This window comes from Diabrotica virgifera, chromosome 5 (genome assembly GCF_917563875.1).
Source record: "Diabrotica virgifera virgifera chromosome 5, PGI_DIABVI_V3a".
Taxonomy (NCBI): domain Eukaryota; kingdom Metazoa; phylum Arthropoda; class Insecta; order Coleoptera; family Chrysomelidae; genus Diabrotica; species Diabrotica virgifera.
In genome coordinates, this window is record NC_065447.1 from 230,538,157 (window position 1) to 230,552,446 (window position 14,290).

General features: G+C 30.1%; 2 protein-coding genes across 2 annotated transcripts; one reads left to right on the top strand and one right to left on the bottom strand.

The window, feature by feature from the left end:
* Positions 1 to 250: 250 nt before the first annotated feature.
* On the top strand, positions 251 to 593 carry LOC114327165 (hypertrehalosaemic prohormone-like). The gene has a single exon (XM_028275688.2). It carries the CDS (start codon positions 317 to 319, stop codon positions 518 to 520), a length of 204 nt encoding a protein of 67 aa, XP_028131489.1. The 5' UTR covers positions 251 to 316; the 3' UTR covers positions 521 to 593.
* A 1,181-nt stretch (positions 594 to 1,774) lies between these two features.
* Positions 1,775 to 13,403, bottom strand: LOC114327175 (transcriptional adapter 1). The gene is made up of 3 exons (XM_028275708.2): positions 13,234 to 13,403; positions 12,712 to 13,181; positions 1,775 to 2,242 (listed from the first exon to the last, which is right to left on the bottom strand). Exons 1-3 carry the CDS (start codon positions 13,235 to 13,237, stop codon positions 1,847 to 1,849), a joined length of 870 nt encoding a protein of 289 aa, XP_028131509.1. The 5' UTR covers positions 13,238 to 13,403; the 3' UTR covers positions 1,775 to 1,846.
* Between the last annotated feature and the right edge of the window lie 887 nt (positions 13,404 to 14,290).

A 14,290-nucleotide genomic window follows, 5' to 3' on the forward strand; every position in this document is an offset into this window, starting at 1 on the left:
CGTTGAAATCATATAATAGAAGTATAACTTTTTACGTGCGTACAAAATACACACACATTATTTTTTTAATAGCCCCAGTATACGTTTAGTGCAATATAAAAATAATTTTTTCATGGAAAAGGTTAAACGCGCACAGAATGACGATGTTACTCAGAACTTCATAAACAAAAACTTTTCAGGCTTCTCTAATTATTTCTGTTGATAAATGTGGGTGAACGAATTATGTATAAAACTACCAAAATCTTCAACGACAGCACACTCATCAAACAGTATCATCTTAGAAATATCTCATAGCTTTGCAACGTTTACAACAACAATGGAAGCAAAAAACTTCATCTTCATTTTTGTGTTTACATTTTTCTTGGGCTTGTGTATGGCGCAAGTTAATTTTACTCCCAACTGGGGTAAGAGATCTGGAACCGATGACAACAACTGCGATGTGAACATGGAATTGGTGAAAGCTATCTACAACCTCTTGAACAGTGAAGCGAAAAGACTGATGAAATGCGACAGAATTTAGACGACAGTTTCTTAGGCTATAAACGTTGAACACCTTGTAAGTTTTTAAAGAAATAAATTGATGTTTAATTAAATTTAATGCTGTTTTTATTTTTTACATACATATTTGTATATTGTATGTTACATGAGTTGTTTTTTGTTCACCAGAACTTTTGTTCCCTGACTCTCAAGTCCCCTGCCACACAGTCCTTCCATTTTCTCCTCTGTTTCTTCTACCTCTCTTAACAGCTCTATTCTTCGCCCCATATGTCAGTTTTCATTCCTACGTCTAACTTGACCAAACCATTGCAATCTTTGTTTTTGAAACTTTTTGGACACTGTAGTCATCCCAGCTCTTTCCTCTGCCCCTCCTAGTCTTACCCAGCATCAGTGGCGGCGCCTGGTGTAAAGTATTGGGGGTGCACACATAATATTAAGATATAATTGAAGCCCTATTTCCCTTGAAGCCCTATTTCCTTAGGTAAAATTTTTTGAGTGTCGGCAAATTGTAAAAATCAAAGAACCTTTTTAAAAAATTACAATAAATAAATAATTTAATATTTCCCGAGATATTCTATTTGTTTATAAGCCAAAAAATTGTTTCTAATTTTAAACTATTCCTGAAGCCGCTTAAATAGTCCAATTTCAATTCTGTAAAGTACATTAGAGAGGTACAGTGTCTTTTTATACAAAAATCATAGTTATTCTTATGTATCATAATTATTGTGGTTGTTATAGCGACCGTAAATGTTTAATTAACAATTCAATTGTTGCTAAACTGTTCATTCAATTTCCATCGGCTTCTGGAATTATAATCTATACGAAGAGAGCTTTTATATTACCAATTTATTTAATTATTGATAAACAATTACTTATCTAAAATTTTAGTTGAAAATTAAAGATTTTGTTGGAAAAACCCGCATTTTCCGGGGAAAATTTTCATCGAAGTAAATCGGGAAAAACAGGTCTCTATGCAGAATTTAATTACGGTGAATTTTTATTTGGGTGTTTTTGGTGTAAAGTTAAAATCTTTAGAGTTATAGAGCAAAAATTGAAAGAAAACACGATTTTCGAGCGCCATTTTGTTTATAAAAAAAGTAGCACGTATCTGCGGACTTTGCATACCTATATTATTAATATATACAATCATAAGATTCGATTCCAGCAATAAACTTGCTGGTAAATAACTTTTCCCAAAAATGGCCTATTCTCCGATTATAATCTGTCCAGGCTTTAATACAACGGCTAAGGTGTTCAGAGGTGAAAATACACACACTTTTTACTTCTACTTAACTATATTTTTATATACAAAATAAGAATAAATAAAATATACAAAGTTTAAAACACTTCAATCACTGCTTTCCTCAAATGTCTGTAAACTAAGTTTAAATGTGTTAATACTACTAATTGAATGCAACCCCAATATATTTGGATTGTTTCTAATCGTGTCATACAAAAGTTTCACAGTTAAACTATTATCTAAACAAGGTTTCTTGGCACACGAGTATGCAAACGCCGTTTTCTGTTCAGCACTTTCTAATGATAATTTGCATTTCGGTTTAAACATGGCTTCATCTTCAACTACTTCTACTTTACATTCCAGAGTATCATCGATTATGTTGTTGGAGTTTCTGATGAACGGATCTGGAATTGGGAAGTTGAAACCAAATTGAAGTTTGTTATCTCTGATTTTGTATCCTTTCTTTCGAGAAATCATGGCTGTTATTATATTCTTTACGAATACCTAAAAATATCGAAACCATTAACACTAGGAACAATAGAAGAGGTAAATAAATTGGTCAATACAAAAAGATACTGTTATAAAACACATAGGTACCTAGAGTTAAAATCCAAATTTCAGTCATTTATGTATTTCAAATATAGACCAGGGCGCATCTGTAAAAATATTAGTACATTTGGACGTTGAGAGGTGACTCAAATTTTTTTGCAGAAATTGCTTGAAAATAGTTATCCTCCCTCTCAAAAAGGTCCGGAACATTGTTTAAATAATCAAAATGTCATCAAAAGATGAAGGAAAAAATCGATTTTTCTCTTCGTTTTTTGATTATAATTTTATAAGTACATACTCATTTCCGAGAAAAGTTGTACTGACATTAAAGTTGCGTAATTAAATTTTCTACAATTTAGAATTGGTTAATAATTTAAAAAATAGTCACCTTTGTTGCAAAATAGCAATAATTGCGAAAAAACCATACAAAAACAAGTATTCGCATTTTACGTTTTTCAACCATTTATGCTACACTTAGGACCTTCATATTTCACCCAGAAAAAATTTATGATATAGTAAAACAATACTGTAAATTTCATTAAGATCCGTTCAATAGATTTTGCAATCCAGCTTTCGCAAAAAATTCATTTTTTTAAAATGTTACAGGACTGAAAATAAAGCAGGTAGCAAGTTGAAATTTTTTTTCTTTATAGAAGTGTACTGTACCTTCAATTTTCAATTTGCAAAATTAAAATCTATTAACTACCACGGCGTCAGGAATTTTTTTAAATAAACATTAATTATTGGTGCTACGCGAAGGACAGCGGATAGTTTGCTCTGATTGGGCCTTCCAATGACCTTTAATAATGATTGATACATTTTAATTTTTATTACATTTCGATATAAATAAATAAATTTGTTTATTGCAAAATAAAACCACATACTCTATCTTGTAAAATAACACTTTTTTTAACAAAAACTTTCTTTGTTCATATATTTTAACTTAGAGAATAAAAGTTTATTATTTTTAAACATATGCAATTGTTTAAACAAAATATAGAGTAAGAAAATAATATATTAGATAAAGATTGGAAGAAATTTTGGTGGGAATCAACTGTGTGAATCGAACACCGCTGCCCTGCGCTTAGCACCAAAAACTAATGTTTATTTAAAACATTTCCTGACGCCGTGGTAATTAATCGATTTTAATTGTGCAAATTGCAAATGAAAGGTACAGTACACTTCTATAAGCAAAAAAAAATTCAACTTGCTATCTGATTTATTTTCAATCCTGCAACATTTAAAAAAAATTAATTTTTTTTGCGAAAGCTGGATTGCAAAATTTATTTTGCAAAATCTATTAAACTGATCTTAATGAAATTTACAGTGTTGTTTTACTATATCATAAAGTTCTGGGTAAAATATGAAGATCCTAAGTGTAGCATAAATGGTTGAAAAACGTAAAATGCGAATATTTGTTTTTGTATGGTTTTTTTCGCAATTATTGCTATTTTGCAACAAGGGTGACTATTTTTTAAATTTTTAACCAATTCTATATTGTAGAAAATTTAATTACGCGACTTTTATGTCAGTACAACTTTTCTCATAAATGAACAGTTTTAAAGTTATAATTAAAAAACCAATAAAAAAATCGAATTTTTCCTTCATATTTTGACATTTTGATTATTTAAACAATGTTCCGGACCATTTTGAGTGGGAGGATAACTTAAATATTATTACTTGTTATTTTCATACAATTTCTGCAAAAAAATTGAGTAACCTCTCAACGTTCATCTCAGAACATATGCGCCCTGGACTAATATAGGATTTAATGTACGTATTTCAAATCCCATTCTGTATAAGATTTTAATTTGCGTGTTAAAAAGATCTTTGAAGAAAAACATTTTTTTTGTCTCTTCGAACGAGAATAAACAACAGTTATAGTAGGGGAGGAAAGTATGCTAAATGTGCAGTCACTCGAGCGCTTTGGGGACCTATTGGGTTGTGAAGAGTAGGTTCTAAAACCAAAAAAAAAGTTAAGTAAAGTTTTCCATTTTAGTGGGGACTTTCCATTTTTAATTTAATTTTCCATTTCCAACAATCGTTTTTTCCCAATATAGCGCCCTATCCATACCATAATTCAAAAAAATGTTTCAAATAAAAGTTAATTATTTTTACGTAAGGAATCCGAATCTGCAATAAAAAATGGGGTCTCCTATTTAAAATTTTAAAGTAACCCCCCACCCCACATCCGTGGGGGGTCGTGTTTGGTGCCATTCGATAGATTTTTTAAACATATTGAATAAGTGTATTATTCAGTTTTTCGATCTGATGTTCATTTCGAGAAATACCGCGGGATTCGTATTTAAAATTTTAAATTTAACCCCCACCTCTCTACGTGGGCAGTCGTGTTTGGTATAATTCGATAGATTTTTGACAAATATTGAGCACTTATTTTTTAGTTTTTAGATCTATCGTTTATTTCGCGAAATATTCGCTTTTTTCTTGTGAAACTTTGTTAAACCCATTTCCTTACGCCCCACCTAAATCGTCAGATTTTTGAAATGCACACCGTTTTGCATGTACTTAACTTACCTTATCTTAATCTGACGATTTCGAGTTTTTCTAAGGATAGATTTTTTTTTCGCCCCCTCCCCTTTACGAACTCCCCTGTGTTAAGAGCCAATATATGGTAGAGGTACATCTACAGGTTATCAGGGTTCTCCCCATATGATAATCTGACGCGCTCGAGTAATTGCAAAAATCCCCGCTTGGGCTCCCCTACCATTAAATGTTTATTTTACTCATCCCAAAATGCCTTGGGTAAATTGGTTTATCTGTAAGAATTGCGTCTCAAAATTGCGTCATGTGTGAGAAATATGATTATTCTCGGTTGAGATATTGAAGAGGTCAGGGTTCTGGTGTTTCGCTAGGGGCTAGGATTGTTCCAGTAATATCAGTTTTCGTTTAGCCGATCTGTGAACCAAGTAAAGAATTCTGTCTTCGTTTGCACGCCAGAAATGGGAGTGAAACTATAAGGTTTTGTGATTTTATATTTGAGAAACCTAATGTGGTTTTTTGTCCAGGATATGGAAGCAAGATTGGCAAAACTTCGTCTACAGAAAAGTTGGCGAACAGTATGCCAGTTGTAACCTCATACAAAGCATTAGTTTTGGTGGTGGCAGCATAGTGCTATGGAGCAGTCTTGCTTGTAAATGATATACCTACCGAACTTGTGGAGGTTATTGGGCGAATGACAGTTGGGAGAATGTTCACTTTACACAATAAATTATTTAACTCTTCACAAAAATTATTTAGAAATTTAGAAAAAATGTAGACAATGATATTCTCCAGGATTGGATAATATACCGAATTATACAGGGTGATTAATAACTATGTGGTAAAAAAAACATACAATTTTTTAAATAGGACACCCGGTATGTTTTCTTATTTACAATCCTCTCATCAACCCTGTTCTTAGAATATAGATAAAATATAAAATAAGAAATAAATAAATAAGTATTCATTATACATAATTAGGTAAATAATATGTTCTAGTTTTCAAATACTTCCAGGACCTGCACTATTATTATTATAAACAGTATTCTAAGCCAATAAGTTTTTAGTAAAATATTTGATAAAACAGTATGTTTTGAAAAAATGACTGATTTCATATTAAATTTTTTATTGGTGTATACGGCTTGTTTTTAATTTCAAAAAAGATTTTTTCTGTACAAACCTAGTAGCATCTAGCTAGAATATATTACAGCAATATCCTGAACAGAGGAAGCCAAACGTAAGAGCTTTTGAAAAATTAAGAAATTGTTTTGTTTTCACTGGATTAGTTGGATATGAAAAAAATGAGAGAACTAATACTGTTATAATTTCCTTAACACATTCGTGGATTCGTGGACACATCTTCATATTTATACAGACAGTTATGTTTCTTTGAACGTGGCTGCATATGCAGTAGTGTCCATGAATGTTTTAATATCACATTAATTGATACATTCATTGCATATTGTTATGGTTTATAATTTGGATTACTTATTTATTGAATACCTCAACACCGTAAGGTACAAGAGGACTGTTTAAGTAAGTAAGTACATATTTATTGAATAAAAACAATTTTGTTATTTAATAAGAGGTAAAAACATCAGTGGTTGGCTGTATACTATAGTTTAAAAAACTTAAAATGAACTAACGACAACATTAGACAGCAAATGGAAATAGAAAGAACAATAATAGATGACATCGAAAGACAACAGCTAGTATGGTACGGACATGTAAGACAAATAGAGGAAAGAAGAATCCCAAAAAAAGTGTTAGAATGGACCCCACACAAAAACGAAAACGCAACTATATGGATAAAGGGCTTCTCCACAGCGATATCAGAAAGAAACTTAATAGAGGAAGACTGCCACAATAGGAAGGAGTGAGGATTAGGAACCCAAAAGTGTAGAATACAACTTGTAAAGTACAATGTCATATATTTATTATAAAATTTAAATTATCCAAACGGATTAAAATATTTCAGAATGTTTTCGGTCTTATCAGACCATCATCCTAATTATTATCCCAATAACCCTTAGATTACATAGTAATATGTGCATACATATTTTCACTTCGGAAAAAATCAAACAAGATAAAACTTTTTGTAATTTCATGTCATGTTTAATAAACAACATATCAAAAAGTTCTACTCGCAAAGTCGGTGCTTCATTTTTTATTAAACAAATGAACTGCGAAATTAGATGTTTTTTTAAATAACTCCGAAAATATAAACTTTAGAAAAAACTGACTTGACCATTGAAAAATTCAGAAAATTGTACAAAAAAAGCTTATATAAAGATTTTCCTAAAATTAAATCTGTAGCTTCTATATTTTTTTATTTATAACGCTAAAGTCACCCTTGTCACAAACATTGGCGCACTGTAAACTAATGTATGGCGAAGTGCACGGTTGAGTTATTTTAATGTAATTCTTTAACTAAACGATCAAATGAAATTTTACAAATTGAACATGAAAGAAGAATAGTTCAGCTATCTTATGGTTGAAAGAAAAAAAATTTATGGGGATAAGTATGGTGTGGGCTGAAAGTGAGGCTTACATGTATTTTGTTTAAAAATTATTTAAAAATGTATAACTAATACAATTTTTACTTATAATACTCACAATTTTGCATAACTTACCTTTCAGACATCTTACTAAACGATGTTTTATTAAAAAAAATCTCCAAAATTTTATTTAAATGATGTGACGTCTCAAAAAATGTAATTTTTGAAAACTTTATAGTTTTACAGAATTAACACCACTTTAAGACGGTATTGCCCAAGTTTGAACAAATCTATTACAGCTTTATGGGTGTTTTTTTAAAGCTTAGGATGTTGTCTTTAAAATGCAGTAAATTCTTTTACTTTAGAGATGAAATAAACTATTTCTTTTTGAGAAAATTAAGAAGGAGAAGGATAACAAAACTATAATACAAAACCGAAAATTACCAGCTAAAAAAATGTTTATACAAAGTGATCAAAACTTTTTTCTGTAAAACTTACCTAAAATACATTTAATAATAAGCTTCAACAATAATAAATGTTCAACAAAAAAATTTTTTTTTTGCTCTTATACAGTATGTCTGCGTAACTTGGAACTTATGATAACTTTTTTATTATCAGTCTTACGAAAAAAAAAGTTATTCCTTATAAAATACTGTCCATCGTATATAATCTAAGATGCAATCATCAAAATATAAAATTGTATTAATTTTATACGAGATATGTCAAAAAATATGAATTTCACTCAAGAGTAAAGTGCCTTTATAACACACAATATCGAAATTTATTATTAAGAAAAGTTATTTGGAATTAAAAAATATGTTTCAGTGTTCAATTACATCCTTCTAATTAAAATATTGTGAATAATAAAGGCACTTAACTCTTAAGGTGATACACTATAGCGATCAACAGGTAGCAAAAACGCGTTCCAAGATTGCGGCTGTAATTTTGAATATTTTTTCGAGATATTTGGCACACGTATTCGTAATATAATAAAGAATGGCGGTACAGAGCCCAATTTGAAAAATATATTAATATGTGGAAATTACTCTGTAATTAAATACAATATTAAAAAAACGAGCCTGGACCGCCATTAAGAAGAACAAAAAAATACACTTTCTTCAAATAAACTTTTTTATCCGATGCCTAGATTTTGTGTCATTTTGGAACTACTAAAATTTTTTATTTCATTAGTAGTTCCAAAATGACACAAAATCTAGGCATCGGATAAAAAGTTTATTTAAAGAAAGTGTATTTTTTTTTTCTTCTTAATGGCGGTACAGGCTCGTTTTTTTAATATTGTATTTAATTACAGAGTAATTTCCACATATTAATATATTTCTCAAATTGGGCTCTGTACCGCCATTCTTAATTATACCGGGTGTCCACTTATATTTTCCCCCATTTTAACTGCCTATAACTTCTAAACGGCTCAAGATAGAAATATGCGGTTTTCGGTGAAATGTTTTATTTTAGTAAAAGTTTTGTCTGAATGGATTAAATTTTTTATATCGCTTTCAAATACGAAAAAAAAATGGCGGTTTTTTGAAAAAAACGTTGTTGACTTTTTTTTAATGGAACACCCAGTATATTTTTTTGTAAATTGAAAGAAAGGTCATTCACCTATCCAGCGATGTTAAGTTTTTCAAAATCGGTTGTCAAATGACTGAGTAATTAATTTTTAAAATGAGAGGTGCAACTCTCTAACTAAGCAAATTGATATTATGTTATGTGATTTCCACATTGCATCTCTCCTTTTAAAAATTAATTGCTCAGTCATTTGACAACCCATTTTGAAAATGTTTATATCGCTAGATAGGTAATGATCGTTTTTTCAAGTTTTTAGGTAAATGGCCATTTTTCATATCGCTTGTAAATAAAAAATGGCGGATTTTTGAAAAAAAACGTTGCTGACTTTTTTTATTAAAACACCCAGTATATTTTTCTGTAACTTAAAAAAAATGGTCATTTACCTATCCAGCCATATATTTTTTTTTAAAATCGGTTGTCAAATAACAGCAATTAATTTTTAAAATGAGAGATGCAATGTGGAAACACATAACATAATATAAATTTGCTTAGCTATGTTATTTAGGTATGTGATATCCACGTTGCACCTCTCATTTTAAAAAATAATTACTCAGTGATTTGGCAACCCATTTTAAAAAACTTTATATTGCTGGATAGGTGAATGATCGTTCTTTCAATTTACAAAAAAATATACTGGGTGTTCCATTAAAAAAAAGTCAACAAAGTTTTTTTCAAAAATCCGCCATTTTTATTTTCGTAATTGAAAGCGATATAAAGAACTTAATCGATCCATACAAAACTTTTACTAAAATAAAACATTTCAGCGAAAACCGCATGTTTCTATCTTGAGCCGTTTAGAAGTTATAGGTAGTTAAAATGGGGGAAAATATAAGTAGACACCCGGTATTACGAATACGTGTGCCAAATATCTCGAAAAAATGTTCAAAATTACAGCCGCAATCTTGAAACGCGTTTTCGCTACCTGTTGATCGCTACTGTTTCCTCTTAAGAAAAAATCATACTTTTTACATACCTCGTATAAAACTGAAAAAGTTTGATATCTGATCAAGGTATCTTAGATTTTAGACCAGGTAGAGCATTTTATGAAGAATAACTTTTTTTCATGAAATTGATAATAAAATAGTTACAATAATTGTAATAAAATGATGATGGGTATCTGTAATTTGAGAAAAAATTTAAATTTCTTTTTTTCGATTAGAATGATGTAATTGTATATTAAAACATAGTTTTTTTTTTAATTTCAAACAACTTTTCATAATAGCATTTTTTGATATTCTGGAATATAAAGGTACTTTACTCTTGAGTGAAATTCATATTTTTGACATAACTCATATAAAATTGATAAAATTTTATATCTGATGGTTGAGTTTTAGATTTTTGACTATCCAAAGTATTTTATGAAGAATAACTTTTTTTCGTAAAATTGACAATAAAAAAGTTTTCCATGTGGTTCTTAGCTATGCAAACATACTGTATAAGAGCTTCTGTATAAGAATTTTCAAATTGAAATGCCATATTCGGATTCAGAATAACCAAAAACAAAATAGAAACATATTTGATCAAAGTAAAATGATGAATTCAACGGTATTTTTAAAAATATTTATACAAAACAATTAGGCAATCCAAACCACGTGATTTTTAATGACAGGACGTATGGCAGGCAATTCAGCGTTGCCAGAGTTGTTAAAATTGTACCAATTTGATACAATTAACAACCAAACTTTTGATACTAAAGTCTCCTAAAGTAAAAACCTAAAATTTTGTGACATAAGAAATTTGCTTCAAATAATATTAAACGACGTTTTTTTAAGTTTTTGTACAAAATGTGTTGGTTTAGTACTTTGTGTCACTATTCCAGTCATTCCGGTGCATTTACAAAAATTTCTCTGGCAACACTGCACACAAGCGATTTTATTGGATACTTTATTTAAATTAAAATTTCAAATTTAAGATACAATGTGGTATTACTAAGTACCTAAAATAATAAAATATATATTACCCCGATGATTTTTCCTAAAATCTATTTTAGGGATGCTCAATATTATTTCTTATTAAACTTATAAAACATAAAATTTGTTAACCTAGCTTTCTTCAATCTTCCAAATTACTTAGTTAAAACTTTTTAACTACTTATTAAAGTTTATTGACGTAAGCAATATTTGTTACTATGTCACAGAAGTATTTAGCAATACTTACATGGACATAAAATACGAAAATTACTTTAAAATACTAAAATAACACTATACTATCATATGCCTTCAATGTATTGCATGCCAATCGCCAGACATATTGGAATAGTTTGACAGATCGTTGGATTCCCTAATTGTTTTTAAACAATTATTAAACAATTAGCGGCCACATCTGCGAGTAGAACTTTTTACTTTAACATGTATATAAACTAACAAAAAAAGTTCTAGAAAAATATAAGCTTGTTTGAATTATTCCGAAACAATGCATGTTTTCATTCTAATTGCACTCCCCTAATATTGAAATTCTGATTTTAAAATTGACATTAGGTACATGAGGCTGATGTTAAAAGATTTCACTTTAAGTGATCATAGTTATCACTACTTGAAATAAGGATGTTAGTGTCCTGAGGAAGAGCGGCAGGGTATCAGAAACTTACAAACTGAACAATATAAATGTTGTATGGGATATAAAATAAGTTTAACATCTATATAACCTAATAAAAGGTTAGAATACAAAAAAAGTGTTAACAACTTCGCTGCATTTAGAGATTATTATAAACTTACATTAAGTGAGCTAAAGGGCATATATCGCCTGGTGAGAACAATAGTGACGAAACTTCAAAATGAACATTTAGAGATAATCGTATTTGAAGTTTTGATGAAACTGCTAAACAGTATAACTGACTTATAGGTAATCATTTTGCAAAAATTTTCTAATAATGTGCTTTCTAGATATGTAAACCAATTAGTAGAAGTAATTTTATTTGAAGAAAAGATGGATATTGTATTTATTTTTGATTTTTTTTCTGCGTTACGCCATTATTGCATTATCGAAGATGTTTAATTTGAAGTTTCGCCTCTATACTTTAATACTACTATACTACAACAGTTTAGTTTCTGTTTTAAATAATTAAAAAATTTACTTTTAAAAATAAATTAAACGCATTAAATAAAATATTTTATTGTACACACCAGTTATGCGCAAAATGAAACTAAAGTACACTAGAAAAATAACAAAATAAGATCTAAAGTAATAATTATGAAGACGATAAACATGATAAAAGATAAAAAGAAAGCAAAAGAACTATGAATAGTAAAATTAAATTCATCATTTCACTCACGTATGTTTTGTATTTCAAACTACTAAAGAAATTATTGTGGGTAGAAGGAATTGATTTATTTTGTAAGACTTCTTTTTAGAAATGAATATTGGTTCTCGATAGTGTGGAATTAAACAATACTGATCCAAAGTGGATAGACGGTTTCTTGATTTGCTATTTCTAAATACCTAAGAACGAATGAAACTGAGTTTCTCTGTAAGAAGTTTTATAAAAAAAAAACACAAGCAAAAACGACCACACAGACAAAAGTGCTCATTCGCCACTATTGCACATTGTACTGCTATCTTTAATAAAATATCTAATATTTCAAATACATGTAGGCACGGCGTAATTACAGATTCGCCAGTATTGATATAAAGTTTGGTGTGCTTTCGTCGTTAATGCATCAAAATATTTGACAAATTCACAATACCATAAAGACTTGTAGGCGCCCTCTAGTAATAAGGAAATTAAATAAAACAGTCAACACAGCCAGTCGTTAGTGTAATACGAGGTCTATTTGTCTCGTAACGCAGCGAAGGTGCTAATCACTAACTTTAATCTTATGAACCAGTAGCAATTGTACCTACCTGGCAAGCATGAACCATTAAATCCGTAACTTTATCAGAGGCTCCCTTCATACCATTTTCCCATGCCACTATAGCTACTTTACAACCAACAAAATTACTATCTGGCAAGAATAGTTCTGCTGCCGCACTGCGGTTTTCAAATTCAGACGGTGCTACATTTGTAGGACTCAACGGTTGCAAATAATCTGAATATTTGATGTTTTCGAAACCACCCTTCTCATTTGAAGATCTCGTATGTTTTGGTTTATTGTTAGAACTACATTTTGCAAGGATGGCCAGTATGAAATAGTTATGACAACGGATCTGTTCAGTGGTTATTAATATTTTTCTTGCTTCACTGTCGAAATGTTCTTTGGTTATAGGCGAGCTAAAGAGAAACCACTTTCTTAACAATGCGAAGTACTCCTTTTTCATGTCTTCAGTGAGGCAGGCTTCTAAGTCATTTCGTGCTTCATTTAAATCTGAAAGAGCTGTTGATGGTCAATTAAAATATGTTCAATGTTGAAATAAGTAAGCACTTACCCATTGTGATATTTTTATCTTTAAAATAAATTATAGGTATTCCTTGTAAATAAATAAAACATGTGCTAATAAAATCAGAAGTGACCGCTTTAATAATATATTATTAAATAGATGCAAACATGTTTGTTATTTATATATTTCAGTAAATAAATAAACCAGGGTTGCCAGATGAAATTTCAGAATATCCCTAGACGGGAGCTTCAATTTCCCCTAGAAATCCCTAAATCGTATCAATTTGACCTAAAAAAAGAAGAAGTTGACAGATGACAGCTGTCAATTTAATTTATAACCTATTAAACACTATGTTTAATCCACTTTAATCATTGATTAGGTAATGTTTTAATGTTTACTTAGGAATATTTATGTCAGGGAACAATAAATAATGACAATAATAATAATATTTGAACAAAAAGATATTTAATAACAACAAAAAATGGCGCCAGCACAGTTTAATAAATCCCTAGATTTCAAAAAAAATCCCTCCAGAGCTCCAAAAGCTTCAAAAAATCCCTAGATTCGGGGAAAATCCCTAGACATGGTAACCCTGAAATAAACAGTGGTGACGTGTTGACATAAAAAACATTTGGTTTTGTTTGTCAAAATTATTTGACATTGACAATCTTAAACCGCAGATGATAGCATGATAGCCAACGTAGCCAACATTACGTTGACATGTATGTTGGGTGGTCTGTACTGTAGGAGACAACTATAATTTCAGATATAATTTCAAAAAAAAAGAAAAGTGAAAATTTGTATCAGTTCAGATCATAGAGTTAAATATTAGCATAGAGAGAGTGTCATTCAGAGCGAAGTGACGACACCATCTTTTTTATTTCGATTAGTGCTGTTTCACTCTTACGCATAGTAAAGCTGCTAAGTTGTCCTCCTCTTCCGTGCCTATATTCACACTGAATGTCATCATAGATTTTCGATACAATGTGTTAGAAAGAGATGCAGCAAACCAGTCCATGAGATCTTGTCGTCAGTAAGCGCGGAAGGTAGGCTCCCTCTATGTTAATATATACCTCTATGGTTCAGATTGTTTAAAATTAAACTA

Coding starts and splice junctions, on each gene's coding strand:
- LOC114327175 (XM_028275708.2), bottom strand. Junction 2,243..12,711: donor TAATGGTTCATGCTTGCCAG/GTAGGTACAATT, acceptor CGATATTTTTAG/GTATTCGTAAAGAATATAAT.
- LOC114327165 (XM_028275688.2), top strand. CDS start 317: ATGGAAGCAAAAAACTTCATCTTCATTTTTGTGTTTACATTTTTCTTG.